This window comes from Pongo pygmaeus, chromosome 14 (assembly GCF_028885625.2).
Source record: "Pongo pygmaeus isolate AG05252 chromosome 14, NHGRI_mPonPyg2-v2.0_pri, whole genome shotgun sequence".
In the NCBI taxonomy this organism is placed as follows: domain Eukaryota; kingdom Metazoa; phylum Chordata; class Mammalia; order Primates; family Hominidae; genus Pongo; species Pongo pygmaeus.
Window position 1 is genome coordinate 27,481,708 of NC_072387.2, and position 27,954 is coordinate 27,509,661.

The window sequence follows — 27,954 nt, forward strand, 5'->3', positions numbered from 1 at the left end:
GACTAATAAAAATGGTCTTTTCTAGGGTTTGTCTTGGTCTGTATTCATTGGTGTTTCCAGGTTGACAGCTTCTCTAGCACACATATGAAGAAAAAAAAAAAATCTAGGGAACACATCACCATGTTATTCCTCAGGTCACAAGGTCCCTAGCTGATCTGGCTTCTTCTTGCTACCTTTCAGAGTCTTCTCAGGTTTGTTTTCTGTACATTTTCCAGGGATTTTAGCTGTACTTACTAAGAAAAGGAAGAAGAGTCTCTATTTCATCTTGTCTCAGAACTGGAAGTCCCTGCTTGTCCTTTTACTGCCAAAAAGCATTCTGTTATATGGAGGTACGACAACTTTATCCATTAATCAGTTCATTGACATTTGAATGATTTCACCTTTTTGTCTATTATGATTACTCGTGTATTCACCAAGCCTTTGGGTGGACATAATATTTTTCTATTAGTCCATTTTCACGCTGGTGATAAAGACATACCAGACTAGGAGGAAAAAGAGGTTTAACTGGACTTACATTTCCACATGGCTGGTGAGGCCTCAGAATTATGGCCGGAGGCAAAAGGCACTTTTTACACAGTGGAGGCAAGAGAAAATGAGGATGCAAATGCAGAAACCCCTGATAAAACCATCAGATCTCTCTTGAGACTCATTCACTACCAGGAGAACAGTATGGGGGAAACCACCCCCATGATTCAAATTATCTCCCACTGGGTCCCTCCCACAACACAGGGGAATTATGGGAGTACAATTCAAGATGAGATTTGGATGGGGACACAGCCAAACAATATCAATTTTCATTACTTAAGTAAATATCTAAAAATGGGATTGCTGGGTCTAATGTTAAATATGTGTTTAACTTTACCAGGAACGGCCAAACTATTTTCAAAGTGGCTGTATTTGGCACAAAGTGTTTGGCACTTCCACCTAAAATGGATCAGAGTTATAGTTGCTCCACATCCTCACCAATACTTAGAATTGACAGTTTTTAAAATTTAGCTGTTCTAAAAAATATGCAGTGGTATCTTCATTTTACTTTTGTGTTTTTCTAATAACTACAGCATCTTTTCATGTGTTTATTAACAATCACTATCCCTTATTTGTGAACTTATATGTTCAATGGTGCCCCTCTTTTAACTGTATTGCTTATTGAGTCATGAGTTCTTTATATATTCTGGATACAAATCTTGCCAATATTTTCTCCCAGGCCATAACTTGCCTCTTTATATTTTTAACAGTGTCTTTTGAAGAGCACAAACTCTTAATTTTGATGAAGTCTTAATTTATCAATTTTTTTCTTTTATCATTCATGCCTGGGAAATCTTTGCCAACCCATGAAAGTCACAGTGTCTCATATGCTTTCTTCTAGAAGTTTTATATTTATGTCTGTAATATATTTTTCATTTTTTATCATTTCATATTTTTTATTATTTTTGAGACAGAGTCTTGCTCTCGTTTTATTTCATATTTTATTTTATTATTTTTGAGACAGAGTCTCGCTCTGTCGCCCAGGCTGGAGTGCAGTGGTGCGATTTCAGCTCACTAAAACCTCCGCTTCCCGGTTCAAGTCATTTTCCTGCCTCAGCCTCACAAGGAGCTAGGACTAAAGGCATGCACCACAATGTCCCACTAATTTTTTTTTTTTTTTTTTTTTTTTGAGATGGAGTCTCGCTCTGTAGCCCAGGCTGATGTGCAGTGGCGTGATCTCGGCTCACTACAAGCTCCACCTCCTGGGTTCACACCATTCTCCTGCCTCAGCCTCCCGAGTAGCTGGGACTACAGGTGCCCACCATCATGCCTGACTAATTTTTTTTTTATTTTTTAGTAGAGATGGGGTTTCACCATGTTAGCCAAGGTGGTCTCAATCTCCTGACCTCGTGATCCACCTGCCTCGGCCTCCCAAAGTGCTGGGATTACAGGCATGAGCCACCTCTCCTGGCCAACTTTTTTGTATTTTTAATAGAGATAGGGTTTCACCATGTTGGCCAGGCTTGTCTTGAACTCTTGACCTCAAATGATCCGCCTACCATGGCCTCTCAAAGTGCTGGGATTACAGGTGTGACCCACGATGCCCGGACATGTAATCCATTTTAAAAGTTGATACTTTGTATATGGTAATGGTTGAGGTTAATTTTTTTTACATATGAATGGCGAATAGTTCTTACACTGTCAGTTGAAATGACTATTTGTTCTTCATTAAATTAACTTGGAATTTTTTTATGGGAATCAACTGACTATACGTGGAAGGGTTTATTTCTGAACTCTATTTTGTTCCACTGATCTATATGTCCATTCTTACTCAGATACTACAGTCTTGATTACATATAGCTTTCAGTAAATCTTGAAATCAGATAGTGTGAGCCCTCCAACTTACTATTTTTCAAAAGTATTTTGGCTATTTTAGGTTTGCATTTTCATATAAATATTTACTTGTTTTTACCTTTTTTAGAGACAGGATTTTGCTGTATTGCCCAGGCTAGTCTCAAACTCCTGGTCTCAAGCAATCTGTCTGTCTCAGCCTCCCAAGTAGCTAGGACTATAGGCCTCCTGAGTAGCTAGACAGTTTGCATGCCATTGTGTCTGGCCCATGTAAATTTTAAACTCATCTTATTGATTTCCTTAAAAAAATACTCAAACAAGGCCAGGCACAGTGGCTCATGCCTGTAATCCCAGAACTTTGGGAGGCTGAGGCGGGCGGATCATGAGGTCAGGAGATCGAGACCATCCTGGCTAACACAGTGAAACTCCGTCTCTACTAAAAATACAAAAAATTAGCTGGGCGTGGTGGCGGGCGCCTGTAGTCCCAGCTACTCAGGAGGGTGAGGCAGGAGAATGGCATGAACCCGGAAGGCGGAGTTTTCAGTGAGCCGAGATCACTCCACTGCACTCCAGCCTGGGCGACAGAGCAAGACTCCATCTGGTGGGGGTGGGGGGTGGGAATTCACAAACAAAAATCTGCCTGGTTTTGTTTTTTGTTTGTTTGTTCTGGCAGATCCAGTGCTGGCTGATGCCTGGATTTTGACTGGCTGAACTTACAGATCAATCTGGGGAGAACTAATGTCTTAGAAATATTGTCTTACAGCCCATGACCATGGCGTAGCTCTTCATTTTAGATTTTCTCTATCACATAGAACCTTGCACATATTTTGTTAGATTTATCCCTAAAATATTTCATGTTTTTGATGCTATTATAAACAGCATTTCTAAAAATTCCAATTTTAATTACTCATTGCTATAGAATACTATTTAGAAATATGTTTTAGTTTTTTTATTGACCTTGTATGCTGGCTAAATTCACTTTTCGGTTTTAGTAGCTTGTTTGCAGTTTCTTTGGGATTTTCTACATAAATGACTAGTCTGGTAATCAACAGGGTTTGTTTTCCTTTCCTAGTGTGTGTGTGTGTGTGTGTGTGTGTGTGTCTGTGTGTGTGTCTGTGTGTGTGCGTGCATACCATTTTAAAAGGAAGATTAAATACCTGATAAGTTGACACTGATATTTCCAATTAAAATTAAAGTCTACAGGGTTTTTACTTAACATCTTCTATCTCACATTTGTATCTCCTTTTTCCATTGAGAATTCTGGTTCTCAAGGACACAAGGGATGAAGAATTAGAATATCCCATATTGCTTACCCAATAATCTCAAGATAATGACACCAATAACACTGCCAGTAATATGATTACTTAAAAGTTTGAATAATTTTTTCACATATTCTCACTCCATTCTCTAGTAGTTGTGCTGAATCTACATTGTTAAAGCATATAGTATTCATTACAAACATTTTTCCTCATTTAGTCTTAGTCTTGGGTCCACAATAAAATAAATATTTAATGTTCGTATTAGAGTTTAATTTGTATCTCTGCAGTCAATGTGGTTGTCTGAAGCTCACTGTCATTCTCTAGCAAACTAGTTTTGCTACAATTACTGTTCATGTTCTGTTTTTATGCAGTGATTTGGAGTGACTCAAAAATAATGCACTATTACCATCATCTTCCCTAAATCCATATGATGATGACTTTTTGAAAAGATCAGGCCATATGTCTTGTGAAATGTCCTACAAATTCTAGAAATCACTACCCATTAGCACACAGAGACATCCTTTTTTTTTTTTAAAAGCATTGCACAATATTCCATTGTGTGGATATTCCAGTTATACAATCAGCCTTCTATTGATGGGCATCTGTGTTGTCTCCAATCCTTTGCTACTACAATGTTGCAATAAATAACCTTGTGCATGTGTTGTTTATTTCTGGAAGTTTATCTTCAGTGTAGATTCCTAATAGTGGGATTACTGAACCATAAGTAAATCTGTCCACCATGTCTTTAGCTTTTTGCAAAAACCCTTTTATACGGGTTGTATCATTTTATACTTCTACCAGCAATGAATGAAACTGTTTCTCTGCAGTCTAGTCAATGAAGTTTTCAATCTTTTGGTATGGCAGGGTAATTTTACCTCATATTTATCTTATAAGTGAGGGTCAGTATCTTTTCTTATGCTTATGTGTCATTTTCATTTTTTTTTCCTGTGAAACATCTGCTTATTTTTTTGTTTGTTTGTTTTTTCTATTGGGCTTGGTGATTCTGAGATGTTAGAGGCTTTCCTCATTGCCTTAAGATCATCCACCCATATTTTCTTCTAATGCTTGAGTGTTTCCATTTTTTTATATTCATTCTTGGTCCCTGTTGAAATGACCAATTCCAGGGGCAGGAAAAGTATCAAACAATGCTGAAATATGTTGCCAGAAAGAAAGGAAGTACTAAAAAAACAATAAGGACACATCAAAGCACACAGAAACAAGATGGAAACGGCCCCTACTGGCCAAATCTGGGACAAATTGAACAATAAAATAAATGTTAGATTATAATTCACAAAGTAGAATTTGCCGGTGAATGCTGATATATGTGAGTGAATCAATAAATAAGTAAATGGGAGAAGGATAATGCCTTCCATACAGTAGAATTCTAACTAGTAAATGTAGAAGAAATCGTGGAATTAGAAAACCACCATTTGGCAACCAGCACAGTAATAACTGTTTCAAGCAAGAATTCTCAATAGATGCTAAAAGGAGTAAGTGAAAGTAATAACAGATTATTCACAGGGTTTCAAAATGTCTCCCAATAAGAAATGACTCAGGTTGGGTTCTCTGGAACCAGATGCTAAGACAAAGAGTTTGGGGTACAATGTATTTACTAGGGACCAGCATATGTGAAAGGAAGGGGGAAGAGGTATAATCGGGCTAAGGGAGCAATCTCACTGCAATGTAGGCCCAGCTTCAGCAACTGGCAGGGAGCTCTGAAGTGGGCAGTCCCACCCCACCTCACTCAGGCATTGTGTGCAAGCTGCACCAGGAAGGGTGTGACCTTGGGTGACATGAGTCATGCTGAAAGTGCTGGAAGCTATCCTGCTGACTGCACTGACCAAAACTGAGCAACAAGTCCTTCCTCAAAAAGGAATCCGTGTGATGTGGTGGTCTAATAGAATATTAATTACAAAGAAAAACTGTACCTTTATAGAATGGAGAAACATAGCACACACTACCTTAGGTGCTGATCAACATTAACGGACCCCAAAATATTATAATGACACAGCATTACTTCTGTGATATTCTTGCTGAAAATACATATAGGCACATTTCACCTCATAAGGTGCTTCGATTTATTGTGCTTTGCAGACATTATGTTTTTTACAAATCGAAGGTTGTGGCAACCCTGCATTAAGCTAGTCTATCTGTGCTGTTTTTCCAACACTTTGTGCTCACTTTGTGTCTCCATGTCACATTTTGGTTAATTCTCACAGTATTTCAACCTTTTTCATTATCATAATATCTGCTCTGGTGCTCTGTGATCAGTGATCTGTGAGGTTACTACTGTAATTGTTTTGGAGTACCACCAACTGCATCCATATACGATGGAAAACTTAATATACCACTCCACTGACCAGACATTCCTCTCTCTCCGTGTCCTTGGGCCTCCCTATTCCCGGAGACACAACAATACTGCAATCAAGCCAATTAATAATCCTACAATGGCCTCTAAGTGTTCAAGTGAAAGGAAGAGTCACACACCTGCCACTTTAAATCAACAGCTAGAAATGACTAAGCTTAGTGAGAAAGACATGTTAAAAACCAAGACAGGCTAAACGCTAGGCCTCTTGGGCCAAAGTTAGCCAAGCTGTGAATGCCAAGGAAAAGTTCTTGAAGAAAATTAAAAGTACTACTCCAATGGAGTAGCACTAACTTTGGCCCACGTTGTGTACATGTACCCTAGAACTTAAAGTATAATTAAAAAATTAATTAATTAATTTTAAAAAAGTACTACTCCAGTGAATAGATGAATAAGAAAGTGCAACGAGGCTGATACAAAAAAAGTTTGAGTTTTCTACACAGAGAATCAAACCAGCCACAACATTTCCTTAAGCCAAAGCCTAATTCAGAGCAAAGTCCTAACTCTCTTTAATTTTGTGAAGGCTGAGAGAGATGAGAAAGCTGCAGGAGAAAAGTCTTAAGCTAGCAGAAGCTGATTTATGAGGTTTAAGGAAAAAAGCCATCTCCATAACACAAAAGTACAGGACGAGGCAGCAAGTTTTTACGTAAAAGCTGCAGCAAGTTATTCAGAAGATCTAGCTGAGATAATTGATGAAGGTAGCTATATTAGTCCATTTTCACACTGTGAAATTTGGGTGGGGACACAGAGCCACACCACATCAGTGGCTACACTAAATAACAGATGCCTGCTGTAGATGAAACAGCCTTTTATTGGAAGAAGAGGTCACCTAGAACTTTCCTAGCCAGAGAGAGGAAGTCAATGTCCAGCTTCAAAGAACAGGCAGACTCTTCTCAGGAGCTAATGTAGCTGGGGACTTTAAGTTGAAGCCAATGCTCATTTGCCGTTCCAAAAACCCTAGGGCTCTGAAGAATTATGCTAAATCCACTCTGCCTACACTCTAGAAACGGAACAACAAAACCTGGGTGACAGCACATCTGTTTACAGTATGCTTTATTCATTTTTTTTTTTTTTTTTTTTTGAGATGGAGTCTCACACTGTCGCCCAGGCTGGAGTGCAGTGTCACAATCTCAGCTCACTGCAACCTCCACCTTCTGGGTTCACACCATTCTCCTGCCTCAGCCTCCTGAGTAGCTGGGACTACAGGCGCCAGCCACCACGCCCGGCTAATTTTTTGTATTTTTAGTAGAGACAAGGTTTCACCATGTTAGCCAGGATGGTCTCGATCTCCTGACCTCGTGATCCACCCACCTCGGCCTCCCAAAGTTCTGGGATTACAGGCATGAGTCACCGCACCCAGTGGCTTTATTGAATATTTTAAGCCCACTCTTGAGAAAAAGTGCTCAGAAAAAAGATTCCTTTCAAAATATTACTGCTCATTGAAAATGCACCTTGTCACCCAAGGGCTCTGATGGAGATGTACAAGGAGATTCATGTTGTTTTTATGCCTGCTAACACATCTATTCTGCAGCCCATGGATCAGGGAGTCATTTCAACTTTCAAGTCTTATTATTTATTTAAGAAATACATTTCACAAGGCTATCGATGCCACGGTGATTCCTCTGATGGATCTAGGCAAAGTACATCGATCACCTTCTGGAAAGGAGTCATCATTTCTAGATGCCATTAAGAACACTTCGTTTTTCATGGGAGGAGGTCAAAATATCAACATTAACAGGAGCATAGAAGAAGCTGATTCCAGTACAAGATCATGGATGACACTGAACAGTTCAAGACTTCAGTGGAGGAAGGGACTGCACATGTGGTGAAAACAGCAAGAGAAGTAGAATAAGAAACAGAGCTGAAGATGTGATGGAATTGCTGCAACCTCATGATAAAACTTGAACAGATGAGGAGTTGCTTTTTATGGAAGAGAAAAGAAAATGGTTTTTTTGACATGGCATCTATACCTGGTGAAGATACCGTGAACACTGATGAAATGACAAAAACGATTTAGAATATTACATAAACTTAGTTGATAAAGTATCAGCAGGGTTTGAGAGGACTGACTCCAATTTCTGAAAGAAGTTCTACCGTGAGTAAAATGCTATCAAACAGCATCACATGCTACAGAAAAATATTGTGAAAGGAAGAGTCAACAGATGTGGCAAACTTCGTTCTTGTCTTGTTTTGAGAAATTGCCACAGCTACCCCAGCCTTCAGCAACCACCTCCCTGATCAGTCAGCAGCCATCACGATCGAGGCAAGACCTTCACCAGCAAAAAGATCAAGACTTGCTGAAGGATTAGGTGATTGCTAATTGCTAGCATTTTTTAGCAAAAAGTATTTTTTAAAGACATAATGCTATTGCACACTTAACAGACTACAGTATAGAGTGAACACAACTTTTACATGCAGTAGGAAACCAAAACCTTGTGTGACTTGCTTTGTTTTGATATTTGCTTTATTGTGGTGGTATGAAATCAAACCTGCAATTTTCCCACCAAGGCATGCCTGCAATTCTCTGAATCTAAACATGAGGAAAGATCAGATAAACCTAAATTGAGGAACATTTACAAAATAAACCTTGGCCGAGTGCAGTGGCTCACGCCTGTAATCCCAACACGTAAGGAGGCTGAGGCAAGAGGATCGCTTGAGCCCAGGAACTTAAGACCAGTTTGGGCAACATAGTGGGACCCTGTTTCTACAAAAATTTCAAATATTAGCCAGGCATGGTGGCATATGCCTGTGGTCTCGGCTACTAAAGAGGCTGAGGCAGGAGGATTGCCTGAGCCCAGGAGGTCTAGGCTGCAGTGAGCCGCGAACACACCACTGCACTCCAGCCTGCACTCTGCACTGCAGCAGAGTGATAACAGAGTGATACCCTGTCTCAAAACAAAACAAAGTAAAACAAACCTGTACTCTTAAAAAATCATGATTATGAAATAAAGACTGAAGACCTCTTCCGAATATAAGGACACTAAAGAGACATGACATCTGCACTGTGTGATCCTAGACTGAACTGTGGAGCAGAACAAGGAACTGAGTGGACAAATGAAGTCTGAATAGGCCTACAGATTAAAGATTAGTATTTAATCAATACTAATTTATTGATTTTAATAACTGCACTCTGGTTATATAATATTCTAATTCCCAGGCATGGTGGCTCATGCCTGTAATACCAGCAATATGGGAGGCTGAGGCAGGTGGATCACCTGAGGTCACAAGTTCAAGACCAGCCTGGCCAACATGGTGAGACCCCATCTCTACTAAAAATACAAAAATTAGCCAGGTATGGTGGCATGCGCCTGTAATCCCAGCTACTCGAGAGGTGAGGCACGAGAATTGCTCAAATCCAGGAGGCAGAGGTTTCAGTGAGCCAAGATCGCACCACGACACTCCAGCCTGGGCGACTCTTTCTCAGAAAAAAAAAAAAAGACAATGTTCTCGTTCTTAGGAAATAAAGGTAAACATAGGTAAAGGGGCATTAGCTCTACAACTTAGTCTCATACATTTCAGAGAGAGAATGAATGAATGAATGACAAAGCACATATGACAAATAGTAACACTTAGAAAATGTGGGTGAAGGTTATATGATAATTGTTTGTACTGTTTTTCAAAAGTCAAATTATTTTAAAATAAAAAGTTAAAAATATAAGATCCGCCACGTGCGGATCAACGCCTGTAATCCCAGCACTCTGGGAGGCCGAGGTGGGTGGATCACCTGATGTCAGGAGTTTGAGACCAGCTTGGCCAACATGGTGAAACTGTCTCTACTAAAAATACAAAAATTAGCCAGGTATGGTGGCACACAGCTGTAGTCCCAGCTACTTGGGAGGCTGAGGGAGGAGAATCACTTCAATCCGGGAGGCTGAGGTTGCAGTGAGCCAAGATCATGCCATTGCACTCCAGCCTGGATGACAAGAGCAAAACTCTGTCTCAAAAACAAACAAAAAGTGTGTGTGTGTGTGTGTGTGTGTGTGTGTGTATGACAAAAGATTTTATCCATTTTTAGTTTATACTAAAACACAGCATGAGGTATGGACCTGATTTTACTGTTAGAAAATATGTATCCAGTTGTCCCATCTTTTCCTCTGTAATTTGATGTGCTATTTTTACAATATTCTAAATTTCTTGAATTAGTCTATTTCTGGACATTATATACTGTTCCATTAGTCAACACATCTGTCCATGCACCATACCACACAGTTTTAAAAAAGAGAGAGAGAGAGACTATTTTTAGAGCAGTTTTCAGTTCACAGCAAAATTGGGCAGAAAGTAGAAAGTTCTCATATACTTCCTGCCCCCACAATTTTAATTATAAGGCTTTTTGGTTTAAAATCTGGGGTATTTCCCCTACTTATTGCTCTTATTTTTCAGAGATTTCCTGGTGGCTTATTCTTTCTTATTTTTCCATAAGACCTCTGGTATCAACTTGTCTAGCACCAGAAACAAAAAAATGTTTACTGGGATTAGAATTCACTTACACATTAATTGGGGGAGAACTGGCTGGCATCTTTGTAATGTTGAATTATTCTGTCTATGAACATAAAGAATGAAATGTCTTTCCATTTGTTCAAGTCACATTTTGGGTCTTTTAAGAATGTTTTCCTCTTGTGAATGTGACATTTTTCTTGTTTTTTTCTAAGGTATTTTCTCTTTTGGATGTTACCAGATATGGACAGTTCTCTTCCACTCTATTTTCTTTTCTTTTCTTTTTTTTTTTTTTTTTTTTCTCTCCTGAGACAGAGTCTCGCACTGTCGCTCAGGCTGGAGTGCAGTGGCGACCACCACTTACTGCAAGCTCCGCCTCCCGGGTTCATGCCATTTGCCTCAGCCTCCCAAGTAACTGGGAGTACAGGCGCTCGCCACCACGCCCAGCTAATTTTTTTTTTTTGTATTTTTAGTAGAGACGGGGTTTCACCGTGTTAGCCAGGATGGTCTTGATCTCCTGACCTCGTGATCTGCCCACCTCGGCCTCCCAAAGTGCTGGGATACAGGCATGAGCCACCGCGCCCAGCCCTCTTCCACTATATTTTCAAACTAAATTATTGTATATATAAAAAGTATTGGGTTTTGTTTGCTAATTTTTTATTCTGCCATTTTACTCAATTCTTTTTGTCTAGGTTTTCTGTTGTTATTCTCTTGGCTTTTCAACATACACTATCAGATAATCTGCACACAGAAATAGTTTTCCCTTTTCCAAAGTCTCACGCTCCTGATTATTTTCTCTTGAATGAATGTGGTAATTAATTCCGTCAATACAATATTACCAAGTAATGGACATAGTAGGCATCATTATTCCTGGTTTTATAGTGGAATTTTATCAAGCACTTTGTGTGTACATAAATTTTGTTTACGTTAGGTATCATAAATTTTGTTTACGTTGTTTACGTTATGTATCCCTATTTTACTGTTTATCAAGAATGGATGTGTTGGACTTTTCAAATACCTTTTTGGTATATATAGAAATAATGATTTTTCTTACTGGATGTATTAAGATGGTGAATTATAATAATGAATCTTAGCCTAGCTTGTATATCCATCATTTTTTCCTCCAATCCTTTTACCTTTCCCTTTATCGTGATTTCAGGCTCCTGGCTTTTTCCATTTCTATCCTCTATGCCTTCACTGTATCTTCAATCACATCTGTTCACCTTTGGGTATCTTGTAGTTTAGTCTTCATTTCTGATACTGTCTTATTTTCCATTTCTTTCCTGAGTTTGAACAGCTTTTATTTCAGATCTTCCGGCTCGTTGACTGTTTTTATTGAGTTTTAAAAACTTTTGACTTGGCCGGGCATGGTGACTCACGCCCGTAATCTCAGCACTTTGGGAGGCCAAGGCGGGTGGATCACTTGGGGTCAGGAGTTCAAGACCAGCCTGGCCAACATGGTGAAACCCTGTCTCTACTAAAAATACAAAAATTAGCTGGGTGTGGTAGCATGCGCTTGTAATCCCAGCTACTCAGGAGGCTGAGGCACGAGAATTGCTTGAACCCGGGAGGCAGAGATTACAGTGAGCCAAGATCACACCACTGGACTCCAGTCTGGGCAACAGAGCGAGACTCTATCTCAAAAAAAAAAAAAAAACAAGCAAAAAAAAAAAAACAACTTTTGACTTGGAGTTTCTTTTATTCAGCAGATATTTATTTATATTTAATTTATGTCTGGATGCTGAATTAGTTCTCTTCTTTGTTGCCTTTTAATGTATTTTCATCTACTGAAAAGCATTGATTCTCATTTTTTGAATCAGAGAAATCTACATGGATGCTGTTTTAATTATTGTTCATGCTGAGTTACACTGATTTTCATGGACCATCCACAGCAAGACACCCTCTGGGGCAAAAGGGCTTGCTTAATTTCTTATTTCTACCAGTGCCTTCTCCTGTTACTTCAATGAAGTACAGTTTATTTGCTAGATGGACAGTGCATTTATTTATCCTCTATTGCTTTGATACTCTTGTTTCAGCTGTGTCCTTCCAGTTATTTCCTTCTTTCTCTTTACTATTAAATATTAATACTTCATGGGACACTTTCAACTTCCAAGGTGCCACCTTCTCCCCTAGGAGTTTTTTTTTAAGGCTGCCATCTCAAGTCATAAACACTTTTACAAGTCCCTTTTCTTTTGCATTCTCAGCTGCCATGCTCTGATCCACCAGATTTCAGACCTGTTTTCAGTATTTCCCACTCCGGATAGGGTTCTCATCTTCTGAGGATGAGCAAAGAGCCTGTTATCCTCTGCAGAGTCCCTTACTCTTAGTTCTGATATAGTCACCAGAGTTCACCTAGCTATTCTTAGATGACTATTTCCCCACTCACATATAAACTGCAGTTTTAAAAATTCTCTATGTCCTAGTTATGCCATAGGACCAGGTTATATAGTTGATTTTATTTGCTCTTACTAACCTGTATGGGTTTTAGAAGGATATGTGGAAAGGTCTGAATTGAGGAACTAAGTCAACTTGTCAAATTATAAATTGAAGAAAAATATGCATCTCCTTTGTAGAGTTATTGTAAAGATCAAAAGATATAGAGAGACCACTTAATTACTTACCGCATTAAATGCATGAATAGTAAGGATAATTATTACTATTTCCTGGGGTCCTTCAATATTGTCAGAAGGATTTAAAATATTATCTGCCAACTCTCATTTTTCTAGAACTTCCACATACAGCTATAGATAACATGATCTTATGATTAGTCTGTGTTCTAAAATTTTGGCTGCATGCGGTGGCTCACACCTGTAATTCCTGCACTTAGGGAGGCCAAGGCGGGAGGATCACTTGAGGTCAGAGTCAGCCTGGCCAACATGGGGAGACCCCATCTCTACTAAAAATACAAAAATTAGCCAGGTGTGGTGGCGTGTGCCTATAGTCCCAGCTACTTGGGAGGCTGAGGCAGGAGAAGTGCTTGAACCCAGGAGGTGGGGGTTGCACGGAGCTGAGATTGTGCCACTGCACTCTAGCCTGGGTGACAGAGCGAGATTCTGTCTCAAAAAAATTAATAAATAAATAAGCAAAATTTTGTTGTTAGAACCAGGAATACCTCACCTCCCTGGTTTCAGGTTAAGGCTTTAGGCTCTAAACAGACTGCCTGGAAGTCACGGAAGGTTACTTGTTTAATATGTAGATCAACATAGAAACTAGTTGGAGAGATAAATTGGTATGCTGAAGAAATGACTCCCAAATCCAAGTCTATGACCCAGGCCACAGTAAAACAAGAAACATGAGCAAAAAGGAGATAATTTTTCATAAACTGCCATAATTTAAAAGCACTGAAGTCTTCATTCAGATGATGTCTCATACTTTGATATTAGAATATCCTTTTATAAAATGATAGTGATAATAAAGGGTACTTTCAAAAAATACATTATATATGATAAAATTGTAAATTTATGTTGTTCTACTAAATTATTTGTATTGGGCCATAAACCCAAGAAATAAGGATAGATCTGAAATAGTTATAAATACAAACAGCCAGTAAATCAGCCTTCTCTACGTGAAAGTTAGTAGGTATATCCATCCCCTACCTTTTTATGATCTTTTTCCTCCAAACTGCTCGATAGGTACTGTTATACCAAATGTCACCTGCATAAAAATATAGGGCTGGGCACAATGGCTCATGTCTTCAATCCCAGCACTCTGGGAGGCTGAGGTGGGAGGACTGCTTGAGCTTAGGAGTTCGAGACCAGCCCTGGCAACATAGCAAGACCTCGTCTCTATAAAAAATACAAAAATTGGCCAGCCATGGTGTTATGCGCCTGTAGTCCCAGCTACTCAGGAGGCTAAGGTGGAAGGATTACTTGAGTCTGGGAGTTTGAGGCTGCAGCAAGCCAAATGCACTCCAGCCTGGGCAACAGAGTGAGACCCTGTCTCAAAACACATACACACACACACACATACACACACACGTTTTACATGTATGTTTTATATATTTTTATATATATATATGGGAGAGGTTTTGTCTTATTTGCATTACATGCCCCAAACACAAGATTTGACTAGTTATAACAAATATAATGAAAGGCCTGCAAATAGAGCTTATAAATTATTAAATATTTTAATGGACAAATGTATAATGGAAAGGGCACAACTTATAGAGTTACACAGATGTGGATTTGAGCTTTGGTTTTATGTATCAATTGTATGGCCTGAAAAGAGATCTTTAACCTATGAGTCTTTGTTTTTAATCCATAAAATAATGCTAACAATCTCTCTCCAATACAGCTAGAATTAAAAAAGACCTAACATAAGTGAAATGCCTTAGACTATATGTCAGACACATAGTGGGCATACAATAAATAATAATAATAATAGCTATTATAATTAACATTTCCTCCTGACAATTCAAGACAGTTTCCTCACCTGCCTAATGAACAGGCTATCTGAAATCGAGAGGCAACTTTAAGATTATCAATAATACCGATTATCAATAATTGCAAGTTGTCTACTATATGAAAACATTCCAATTCTCCCTCTTCTACTAGCATGGGAACTAGCAGCTACACAATCAATTCACTCATTCAACAAATATCCTATTGAGAACATATTATACCAGACCCTATTTTAGGTTCTGGAAATACAGCAGTGAATATACGACTCTGGAGAGAAACAAAAATAACTGTATGTCAAGTAATAATAGGCGCTATGAGGGGGGAAAAATGCAGGGTGAGGAGACAGTAAAAGACAAGTACTTCTTTTACAGAGGGTAGTCAGGAACGCCTCTCTGATAGGTGACTATCTAAACAGCGATCTAGACGAAGTGAGAGCTAGCCATGCGGAAATCTGGGAGGAAAGCATTCCAGGCAGAAGGAACAGGAAGTTCAAGGGTCCTCCGGTGGCCTGACAGATGAAAAGAAAGGTGGTCTGTTGGCTGAAGCAGAATGAGCAAAGGAAGAAATTAGGTCAGAAGCAGTGGCAGGCCAGAGCATCTAGAGCCTTATATATTTTCAACTTTGAATTTCATTTTAAGCAAAGTGGAAAGCCATCAGAGGGTGCTGAGCAGAGGAGTAATAATCATGACTTGTATTTTTTTAGCAGATTCATTAGCTCTTTGGGGGATAAGGGAAGAATATGCTGTAAGGGGAAAATACAAAAGTCTATTAAGAGGCTATGTATTGCATAAGGAAAAAATCAGTATAATCTCACACCCAGCAACATACACTGTTAATATTTTGGTATATTTGGTATTATTTCCTTCAGATGCTGAGGATATCCTTTTCCTGCAATTAGTCTTAAAAGCTTCCCAGAAGACTTCACATTTAATAAGTCTGTGTTTGTTTTTATATGCTGTTGAATTAGTATGTCCATAAAAATTAACTCTTCCTATGATTCCAATGAGTGGTTCAAAGTTCACGATAGTTAGTAAAATGCATTGGGAAAGCCAAAATAGAGATGTTTTAAAACCAATTTTTTTTTTACATTTTATTTTAAAGACCTATGGATCTCTACTTAAGGGAATCTATTCTCCATAAAACTAGTCACCTTTATTCTTTATTATATCAGTTACTTAAGTGTAATGCCCATCTGTTCAAGTATATGTTCTACATATTTGAGCAGTATCTAAATGCATTGCTTATATGCTTACAGGAATAGTGTCAGATATTAATCTTAAAATCCCACATGGTGATGATGTGGAGGGCTCCCTCCCTTAGACAACACACCCTCCCACACCTCTGTCTATAGAAAATAGATTTCTTAAGTTAGAGATAAAATTAGAGGAAGAGTGGAAAGGAAATTATGTCAGAGAAGTAATGAAGTAATGAATACATAATGCCTTAAAGGCCATGGTAAGGCTTTTAGATATCTTGCTGAGCAAGAGAGGAAGCCAGTCGAGGTCTTGAGAATGGGAGTAACAAACTGATATTAATTTGAAAAAGACCATTCTGACTGCTTCCTGGAGAACACATGGAATAAAGGTGGGGGTGAAGTAGAGAAAGAGACAGGTTTACAAGGATACTATAACAATATAGGTGATAATATGGCATTAACAACCCACCCTAAAACTTAGTTACTTTAAACAACCACTGTTCAATATTTCCTGCAATTGTGTAGGTCAGCAGTTTGGGCTATGATCAGCTGGAATGTTTTTCTACTAACAGCAGTCATCAGGCAGCTCGAATGGGGTGGGAGTCTAAAATGGCCTTGTTCACACATTAGGGGTTCTGGTTTCTCTTGGCTGGGCCTCTTCTCCATGTGGTCTCTCACTCAGCAGTCTAGTCTGGACTCCTTACACGATGACCAGAATGTCCCAAAAGAGCTAAGGCAGAAGATGTATGCTGTCTTGAGGCCTGAGTTCCAGAACGCACATACCTACCACATTCTACTGGCCAAAGCAAGTACAAGGCCAGCCCAGATTCAATGGGTGGTAAACAGACTATTTCTTGATGGAAGATGGTACAAATTATTATTATTATTATATATATATATATTTTTGGAGACAGAGTCTCACTCTGTCGCCCAGGCTGGAGAGCAGTGACATGATCTCAGCTCACTGCAACCTCTGCCTCCCGGGTTCAAGCGATTCTCCTGCCTCAGCCTCCTGAGTACCTGGGATTACAGGTGTGTGCCACCACTCCCAGCTAATTTTTGTATTTTTAGTAGAGATGGGGTTTTGCCATGTTGATGAAGCTGCTCTCGAACTCCTGACCTCAGGTGATCTGCCCACCTCGGCCTCCCAAAGTGCTGAGATTACAGGCGTGAGCCACTGCACCTAGACGGTGCAAATTATTATAGTCATGTTTTTCAATCCATTACACTAAGCAGAGATCATGGTGGTTTAAAGGAGTATAACAGTTGCAGTAGTAGCGGTGAGAAGCAGCTGGATTTTATACATTTAATGACAGAACAAGCTGATTAACCGGATGTAGAATGACTTTTCAACCCAAGAAGTAGAAGGATACAACTGTCATTTACTGAGCTATTAGGAGCAGCAGGTTCAAGTGAGGACAAAAAAGAAAATCAAGAGTTTTGTCTACAATGCCTATTAGATCTCCAAGCAGAGATGTCAAGTAAACAGATTAGAGTCTGGAGTTCAGCATAGTACTACTTCTCTGCCGGAAAGCGAGTGGGCAGAGAAGCAGCCAGGCTGTTATTTGCATGACTAGGGCATAAGGTTCTTCTAAACAGTCTGACTTGGTTTCTAGGTTGTCCAGCATCTTTCTCCTCCATATTTCCTGTCTTTCAAGAAAGCAGGGAAGCCCCAAAGAAGGTTTAGTTTATGAGGGGAAATAAAACAGATCTTTTTTTTCATTTGAGTTTAGGTGGGTTTTAAAAAATATATATTTACAGAGCTCTCTCAGACCAGTTTGCTATCTAGTCACACAGAAAATAATACCAGGACAGATTAACTCACCAGTAGTCATGAGAAAAAAACCCTTTTCTTCAAAAATAACAAAAAGTAAAAGAGAAGGCTAAGGTAACTGCAGAATTCAAATAAATAGGTCTTCTGGCCACTGTATCTTTCAAAGGCAAGTTAGCTAGAAAATTACTACACTCTCGCATCTGAAAATAGATGCAAAATGATAAAATTAATAAAAAGGTGTTTTTTTTTTGGGGGGGGAGACAGGGTCTCTGTAACTCAGGCTGGAGTGCAGTGGTGTGATCATAGCTCACTGCAGCCTCGAAATCCCGGGCTCAAGTAATCCTCCTACTTCAGCCTCCCAAGTAGCTGGGACTACAGGTGGGTACCACCATGCCTGGCTAATTTTTTATTTTATTTTTGTAAAGGGTATTGCTATGTTGCCCAAACTGCCCTTGAATTCCTGGCTTCAAGCAATCCTCCTACTTGGGCTTCCCAAAGTACTGAAATTAGAGGCATGAATCACCATGCCTGGCCAAAAGTTTTTTGTTTTTAATTCTAATCACATTTAACTTTTCCTATAAGTATGCCAACCACTGAGGATAAGATTTAGGGAAATAGATTTTTTTAAACCATGTCAGCATAATTTCAAAGAATCACTGTTTCATAACCCAAAACAAAGACTGTATGTAGGACCAATAAGCCATTTCAGGTAGACTTTACCACTAAAGATTGTGAAATACATGTTTTGTAACTATAATTAGTATTATTATTCTAGATGTTTGTGTGTCCTAACATTCAAACATGATTCAAGTGAGTTTACAAGAGTATGATTCAATTCAATTCAAGTTATATTAATTTAAAGTCTATTAGCACTAGGCTCTAATGGATACAAGAACAAACAGGACCCAATTATACTACAAGTCTTGTAAGCAGGATTATTCAGGTACATAAATAAATATAAGAAAGTGCATACTTTTAATTTATATTCTAATTCAATGTACAAATGATGTGGGGAGGCTCACTAGAAATATATTCCTAAATAAAACTGTGAATATGTTTTGAAAACAGAAAAATACAAATTAGGATGTGAAGTGAAGAGTAGGGGAGAAATACTGATACATAATACACAGATGAACCTCAAAAACATTATGCTATGCAAAATACACCTGACAAAAAGACCACTTATTGGCCGGGCATGGTGGCTCACACCTGTAACCCCAGCACTTTGGGAGGCTGAGGCAGGTGGATCACCTGAGGTCAGGAGTTCAAGACTAGCCTGGCCAACATGGTGAAACCCTGTCTCTATTAAAAATACAAAAAAAATTAGCAGGGCATGGCGGCACACACCTGTAGTCCCAACTACTTGAGAGGCTGAGGCAGGAGAATCGTTTGAACTCAGGAGGTGGAGGTTGCAGTGAGCCAAGATCACACTATTGCACTCCACCCTGAGCAACAGGAGTGAAGTTCCATCTCCAAAAAAAACAAAAAAACACTTATTGTATGATTCCATTTATTTTTTTCCCTTTTTAAATTTTTCTTGGTTTTTATGCTAATCTTCTCTGTACTCTTCCAATTTTAGTATATGTGTTGCAAGCATGTATTATTCCAGTTGTATGAGATGCTCAGAAAAGGCATTTGGAGACAACATGGATTAGTGGTTGCCTCGGGCTGGGGGTGGGAAGAAGGATTAACTGTAAATAGGCATGAGGGATCTTAATGTGGCGACAGAAATGTTCTAAAAACGGATTGTTGTGATGACTGCAAAACTTGGCAAATTTACTAAAAATAACTGCATTGTACATCTTAAATTAGTGAATTTTATGACATGCAAACTATATCTCGATCAAGTTGTCTTTTAAAAACCAAAGGCAAAATTAAAACTTTACAGACATAGAAAAACTGAAATGATTCAGTCCAGCTGACGTGCACTACAATGAACGTTAAAAGAGGCCCTTCAGGCAGAAGGAAATGACACTAGATGGGTTTATAAAAAGGAATGAAGAGAACTAGAAATGGTAACTATAGGAATAAATATATATATTTTGAGTTTTTTAAAACTAAATCTTTAAAAACTATTAATATAATCAACTGTTTAAACTTAGTAGCAATACAGTGTGAGGTTTACAACATATAAAATGCACAATAATAGCATAAAGGCCAAGATGGAAGAGATAGAAGTATACTTTTATAAGGTATTATATATGAAACAGTATGTAACTTGAAGGTGGACTGTGATAACTCAAAGACGCATGTTACAAGCCCTAAAGCAATCAATAAAGTAACAAAAAGAATTACTAGTAATAAGCCAATAAGGAGATAAAATGAATCATTTTTAAAAATCAAAATTAAAAAAATTGTAAAGATCAATTAATTCAAAAGAAGGTCAAAGAAGGAGGAAAATGGAACAAAGAAGAGGACAGACAATAAAACAGAGAGCAAATGATAGACTTAAGCCTATATCAATAATCACATTAAATGTAAATGGTCAAAACCCCCTATTAAAAGGCAGAGATTTTCAGGTTGGATTTTAAAAGACCCAAATATATGCTCTTTACAAGAATTACAATTTAAATATAAGACATATACACATTAAAAGGATGGAGAAAGATACACCATGCTAACAATAATTAAAGGAAAGATTAGTGCCCATGTTAATATCTGCCAAAGCAGATTTCAGAGCAAACAATATCACCAGGGATAATAAAGTCACTTCATAATGTTAAATGAGCCAACTGGTCAATAGGATATCGCAATCCTAAATGTTTTATGCACCTAATTACACAGATGTAAAATACATGAGGCAAAAACTGATAGAACTGCAAGGAGAAATAAATCACAATTATAGTTATACCTCTCTTAATAATTGAGAGAACAAACAGGAAAGCAAGAATATAGAGGACTTGAATAACACTACCAACTTGCCTTAATTGACATTTATGGAGCATTATGACATAACAGAATACTCCACCCAGCAACAAACAGCACAATACATTGCTGAGTACAGACATATTTTTCATAAGCACACATGGAACACAGCTCAGACAGACCACATTCTGGGCTATAAAACAAGCCTGAATACATTTTAAAGGATTTAAGTCATACAAAGTATGTTCTCTGACCACAAGGAAATTTGAAATCAATAACAGAAAGATATCTGGAAAACCCCCAAATAAATGGAAACTAAATCCATGGGGTCAAAGATGAAACCAAAAGTGAAATTAGAAAATAATTTGAATTTTGAAGGGTGGAAGCTGAGTGAGCCGAGATTGCGCCATTGCACTCCAGCCTGGGCAACAGAGCAAAACTGTCTTAAAACAAAACAAAATAAAAGGATTTGTTTGTTCTTTGGGAAAGGGTCTTGCTCTGTAACCCAGGCTGGAGTGCAATGGCACAATCATGGCTCAACGCAGCCTTGAACTCCTGGGCTCATGGGATCCTCCCGTCTCAGCCTCCGGTTGGACTTCAGACACAAGCTACCATGCCCATCTAATTTTTTGTATTTTTTGTAGAGATGGAGTTTTGGCAGGCATGGTGGCTCACATCCGTAATCCCAGCACTTTGGGAGGCCGAGGTGGGTGGATCGCTTGAGGTCAGGAGTTGAAGACCACCCTGGCCAACACGGCAAAACCCCATCTCTATTAAAAATACAAAAATTAGCCAGGCGTGGTGGCACATGCCTATAATCCCAGCTACTCAAGAGGCTGAGGCAGGAGAATTGCTTGAACCCTGGAGGAGGAGGTTGCAGTGAACCAAGATCGCCACACTGCACTCTAGCTTGGGTGACAAAATGAGACTCCATCTCAAAAAAACAAAAACAAAAACAAAAACAAACAAACAAAAAGACGAGGTTTCATCAAGCATCCCAAAGTGCTGGTAGTACAGATGTGAGCCACTGTGCCCAGCCCAAGAAAATAATTTGAATTGAATGACAATGACAACACAACATATCAAAATTGATAGAATAAAACTAAAGCAATATTTGGAAGTAAATTTATACGACTAACTACCTAAGAAAGGGCTCAAATCAATGACCTTGGTTTCCACACTAATTTAGAAAAAGAGCATATTAAACCCAAAGTAAAAGAAAGGAAATAGTAAAGATCAAACAGGAAAACAACAAAACAGAAAAGAGAAAAATCAATGAAACAGAAAACTGGTTCTTTCAAGAACAATAAGATACTTCAGAATCAACTGTGTCAAGCTAGTGTGTGCAATGATAGTGCTTAAGTTATTTATCTTAATCTGTCTCTAAATTTGAAGAAGTTATGCAGGAGACACAAGGAAGTATTTGATACAGACTCAAAGTTTAGAGTCCACTCCACAAATTTGTCTGAAAAAATGTAAAAGGTATACCTGTTCTTGGACAAACAACATAGCTCTTTTGTTTGTTGGTTGGTTGGTTTGTTTTTGAGACAGAGTCTCGCTCTGTCGCCCAGGCTGGAGTGCAGGGGTGCGATCTCCGCTGACTGCAAGCTCCGCCTCCCAGGTTCATGCCATTCTCCTGCCTCAGCCTCCCGAGTAGCTGGGACTACAGGCACCCGCCACCACACTCAGCTAATTTTTTGTATTTTTAGTAGAGACGGGGTTTCACCGTGTTAGCCAGGATGGTTTCAATCTCCTGACCTCGTGATCCGCCCGCCTCAGCCTCCCAAAGTGCCGGGATTACAGGTGTGAGCCACCACGCCCGGCCAACATAGCTCTTTTGAGCAACAGTTTCCTCAGAAGTAAAGGGACTGAATGAGATTATCTTTAAAATCTCTTTAAGTTCTAAGATTCTCTACATGCCAAAGAAGAGGTACACATCTACTAACAACTCAAGATGACCTGAACAACAAGATATTCTGATAAAACCTTGGGAACCAGAATTAGCACTTTACTCAAAAATAACCACCTTAACCAAAGAGAAGAAGTTATTCAATCCATTCATACTTTAAATATCAACCCTGGGGAAAAAAATCATAGGAGAATTTCAGTCTAATTTAAAATCAAGGACCAACATTACTAATTACTTAATCTTTGCTTCTCAGCTTATCACTCCTGTGAGATGGCCGTTTTACATGCATTAACCTTCTTCCTCAATTTCGTCCTCAGTATTACTCCCAGTGAAGTGGGGTGTGTGTGTGTGTGTGCGTCTAATTACAAAATTAGGAAGTTACAGAGGGTGAGAAGGAATGAGGGCCTCTTGGTAATCAACAATTTGTTCAACTTACAGCCAACTGTGGGCCAGGTATTTTTATTGTCTGAGATATTTAGGAATCTTCTGCAGCTGCCTTTTAGGAGAAAAGTACTTTATAAAAATATATCATATACAGGACTGAAATCTGTCCTGAGTGTCCAGATCTGGACACCAAATAGATTAGTCATTCATTGTATAGTGGTTAACAGCATGGGCTTTGGAGCCAAACCCCTTGAATTCCAATTCTTACCATGCTACTTACTGGCTCTATAACCGTAGACAAATTACTTAACCTTATGGGGATCATTATTAAGATTAAATGAATTAATACATACATGTAAAGATATAATTATGATCTTCTCCCCCTAGTTTGATAAAGAATATCAGAATCTAAGAATATCCTATAGGCCGGGAGCAGTGGCTCATGCCTGTAATCCCAGCACTTTGGGAGGCCAAGGCGGGTGGATTGCCTGAGGTCAGGAGTTCGAGACCAGCCTTACCAACATAGTGAAACCCCATCTCTACTAAAAATACAAAAAAAATTAGCTGGGCGTGGTGTCGGGCGCCTGTAATCCCAACTACTTGGGAGGCTGAGGCAGGAGAATCACTTGAACCCAGGAGGCAGAGGTTGCAGTGAGCCAAGATCGCACCATTGCACTCCAGCCTGGGCAACAAGAGTGAAACTCCGACTCAAAAAATATATATATAAATAAAAAGAATATCTATAAAATTATTAAAACAGCACTTTTAAGTAAAACTCACACTTCCCTCCATTTAAGTCCTCCTATAAAGTAATATATCTATACATATTTCAGTGGGAGGGTCAGTACTTATGAAAACAAATACATACAAGTAGTTTAAAGGATAGTTTTAATATGAGTAAATGCACTTTTATGCTCAACTATTTTATACTCCAGTGACACTGCAGACCTCCCAAATTCTCTCTAGTTAAAATGAGATAACTCAGAAGTTAATACAGCCTCTACATAAGACCTTTCATCACCAAATATTTTAAGATTCTGCCAAGCATCAGGCCATAGTTGTAGAATGTTTTAACTTAATGAAATTGTAGGGTATAATCTCTACAGAATGGGCCTCAAGCCTAACTAAGTGATCTCCAAAAATATGCCAACGTCTTTAACCCCCCACACCATTATGGACCAAAGAATTACAGCTCCATTGACCCTCATAGCTCACTGAAGTTATATGAAAGAACGGAAAGATGTGGGTCACATTCCAATAATCAACAATTGTGTGACCTAATCAAAAAGACCTATTCGCTCAGTCTCACTTCCTCCACCTGTAGAGATACCTATGCTGTGACATACTGAAAGAATTAAAGGAGAGGGTGAATGAAATGTCCCCTCTATGCCCACTAGCACATGGCACTTCTCAATTCAAGTTCATTTCTCTTTCTTTATTTGAAGTGGTAAAAGAAATCAGAAGCAATTTAAGACTTTTCACAGCACTGCTTGATCTCATTTTTTAATATTTTTGACAAAAACCATCTACAGGTTAAGCTGTGGAATCTCAACATAAACGCACATTTTTAGTGCTCCTTCAGCTTTACTTCAAAACCACTATGGGAATTAAAATATGGTAGGAATAATCTTCTGACAGAATAGAAATGATATAACTTTTGGAATAAATGCTCACTTCAGAGTAAATAAGATAAAGGAGGTATCATCATAAGTTGATGAGAATCCTACGATCACTATCACTTTCTGGAAGTAGCTCCCAGAAATATTTAAATCTAGTAATTTTAATTGACTCAAACATCATTTTTAGTAAACATTCTGGTATCCAAAAGGATGAGACTAAACAGTGATATTGAAAAGATTAATATTATTTGAAAATGTATTCCACAACTAATTTATTCTGGGCCTACCTGCAGGGATAGTCGTCTCAAAATTAAACGTTCTATAGGTACAAAGTAATTTTAACAGTGGATGTTTTAATTTCAAAACTTATAAATTTTCTGAGCCAAAGCATTCTCTCCCATGTATAGAACTAGGGTTTTAACCAAATACTTGGTTGAAAGCTGTACAAATCCAAACATAATTGAAGTCTTGATTCTGCCACTTTCAAGAGTGGGTGGTACAGATTCTTCTCATTCATAGCATTAGTTTCTAGCTCATGTGGTTCTTTATTCAAAGAATACTATTAACAGTCCTTCATAAAATGGTAGATTCAGTCTAAGGACTAAGAGTAGAACATTCTGGAATAACAATAACGTTTACAAACACCACTTACCATTTGGTCCTAGGTTTTCATAAAAAATTGATATAGGCAGCAGATGTATACAGAACAACCTAGTTGAGGCCGGTTTAAGTGTAAAATACCCACGTACTCAAAGCCTAAGAAGAATTTACTTAAGACAAAACAATCTTGGAGAAATTGCCCAATATCACAAATATAGCAGTCACCCCTAAACAGTGTTTTGATTAATGACAACCAATTTCCTTCAATCTTAAAGGCAACCAATTCAAGCCAGTAGGTTAAATCCTTGAAGTACACTGCAATGCTACTCCTTTTTTTCCAGGGAATCAGATGAGAATTTTGTGCTAAGAACTAATCAGGGAAATGGAAGTAACGAAAACAACACGCCAAAATATGAGTATAAGAAATATAAGCCTCCTTAATAATCAGCCAAGAAAAAGATAATCAAGTTATGTCTCTTCCCACCCATTCTTTCTGTCTTAACCTTTTGCAAAAGTCGGCTGGATTCAGAGTAGAAATAAATGAATTTTACAATGAGTCAAGTACCATAAAAAATCAAAAGTGGGAGCTTACTCGTCCTCCAGGTCTGACTCGCCTCCAGCCCGAGGCTACCAAAACACACACCTCCCTTCCCCCAACCCGCCACAGCCGGCTCTACAGGTAACAGGCGTTTCTTCTCGCGCAGTTTGAACAAAAACAATCCAGAAGGAACAGATTTGGTTTTTTTGAAAAAATGAACAAAAGCCAAAAAGGCCACAAACACAACCTAAACCTTCTAAGAAGCTCGACTACTCCCGTTCTGCACGTTCCTTCCCAGAAGGATGCGGACCCCCGGTGTCGGCGGGAACCAGGAAGCTCTTGGGGCCTCCCTGGGCCAGACCTGCACCAGGGAAGCCGCCGCAAGGCTTCAGGAGCCCCAGGTCGCCCGAAGGCCGCGCCGCAGGATTGAACAAAGCGGCGGGCGCAGCGACCTCGGCGCTTCCGAGCGCGTTCGGGGCCGGACGCCCGGCGTCCGGCGCTGGCTCCAGAAAGGCGGCGGGCGCCGGGCGCAGAGGCCTATCTAGCGCCCTAGCCGCGGCCCGCGCTCCGCCGCAGTCCCCGGGGACGGTACTCACACACGCAGAGCTCCACCACGTACGCGTAGTAGGACCAGACGACCACGAAGGTGATGAAGAGCACCGGCACCCAGCCCACGACGCGCTGGCAGCAGCGCCACAGCGTCCAGGGCGCCATGTTCCGCTGGCGGCTGCCAAGCCCCGCGTCCCACCGTTCTGGGGAACGCGGGAGCCCCGGCGACTGCGACTCGGACGCTCCAGGCGGCTGCTGGTCCAGCTCCCCCGCCTCCGAGGCAGGACTTGTGGGAGCAAAAGTCCGAGGCGCCGCCGGGACTCCTCCCGTCCCGGCGCCCGGCCAGGCCCCGCCCCCACCCCACATCCCGTCGCCCCCCTCCCCCCGCGTCCGTCCCCGCCCGCCCGCCGCGGGCTGCGGGCCGCCCCCGGTCTCCGCGCCGTTGGGGCGGGGTTTCCGCGGCCGGGGAGTCGGTGAGGTGGCGGGGCCGCAGCTCGGGACCGCCCATGGGGCGTGGCGGGGCTGGATGCGGACAGGCTGGGCAGACGCGGGAGGCCGGGGAAGGAGAGGCGAAAAACACGCCCTTGATGGATGAGAGGGACAGGGGATAGCTTTTGTGGATCTAGACTCATTGGGGGAGGGAGACTATGGAAATAATTCCTTAGCTGATTTGTGGATCTTGGGCCTCTCTGTGTACAGAACTCGCTCCACTGGGGTTCCTGGGACATTGAGTAGTAGGGGCACTGTTTCAAACATGACAAGGCCATTCCCCACTCAGTGTGCGAAGAATGCATTGTTAGAAGGCTCCTCCTGTGGTTTTTATGTCCATCTTGGCGGAACCCCTCCCTTTCTTGAAGATGGAACGGTAGATACCTGTAATTTCGGGTAGAAGCCATGTAGGGTCCATCAGTTTGATTCGTAACCCAAATTTAAGATTGAGTAGCGAGAAGGAAAGGGCATGTAAATGACCCTCTCCTTGCCCCGCAAACGACTACGGAAATCTAAAGAATTTATTTACAACTAGAGATTGCTAAGCAATGACGATAATCGTATAGAACCCAGAAGCATCACTGTGAAGACTTCACAATGCAAGGTCAGACGCATTAGAAGGGATTGCAGACCGCAATCTTCATACCAGTTCCTGCTACTAGCATTCAGTTTTGGTTAGAATGAATTTTTGTGTTTGTTTTTTGAAACAGGGTCTTCTCGCTCTGTCGCCCAAGCTGGAGTGCAGTGGCGCGACCTGGGCTCATTGAAGCCTCGACCTCCCGGCTAAAACACTCCTCCTGCTTCAGCCTGCAGAGTAGCAGGGACTGCAGGCCCGCCACCATGCCCAGCTGATGTTTGTATTTTGTGCAAAAACTAGGTTTCGCCCTGTTGCCATGCTGGCCCTGAACTCCAAGGCTCAAGGAATCCCAACCCCTCTCCACCTCCCAAAGAAGTGCTGAGATTACAGGTGTGAGCCACCACGCCCGGCCTACACTGAGCTTTAAATTAGCTACTGTTCACTAAAGTCTCCATGAAGAAGACTTCACCCTTTGCAGTGTCAGAGAAATGTAGTAAAAGCGAGTAATTATTTAATCACTGCACACTGCTGCTTGAGTAATAAAGCATGTATAAAAGATTCTGTTCTTCCCGATTTTGTGCCTTAAAAGTCATATTAGTTAGTGGCCTAGTTGACAGTAGGTTCAGGTTCAAGTTCAACTAGTTTTCCAGAGAGGCTGCTTAGGAGGGTTAGACCTCAACA

At 40.0% G+C, this 27,954-nt stretch overlaps 1 protein-coding gene across 8 annotated transcripts in view; it reads right to left on the reverse strand.

Moving 5' to 3' along the window:
- The window catches only part of ZDHHC20 (zinc finger DHHC-type palmitoyltransferase 20), an 85,905-nt gene extending 58,676 nt beyond the window's left edge, over nucleotides 1-27,229 (reverse strand). For 4 of the 8 annotated variants that reach the window (XM_054446292.2, XM_054446295.2, XM_063650607.1 and 1 more), the window contains exon 1: nucleotides 26,255-26,510. In XM_054446292.2, coding sequence (XP_054302267.2) covers nucleotides 26,255-26,372 — 118 coding nt within the window. In that variant the 5' untranslated portion in view covers nucleotides 26,373-26,510. Of the gene's footprint in view, nucleotides 1-26,254; nucleotides 26,578-27,080 lie in introns of those variants that run through there. The other 4 variants (XM_054446297.2, XM_054446294.2, XM_054446296.2 and 1 more) reach the window with 4 other exon arrangements.
- Between the last annotated feature and the right edge of the window lie 725 nt (nucleotides 27,230-27,954).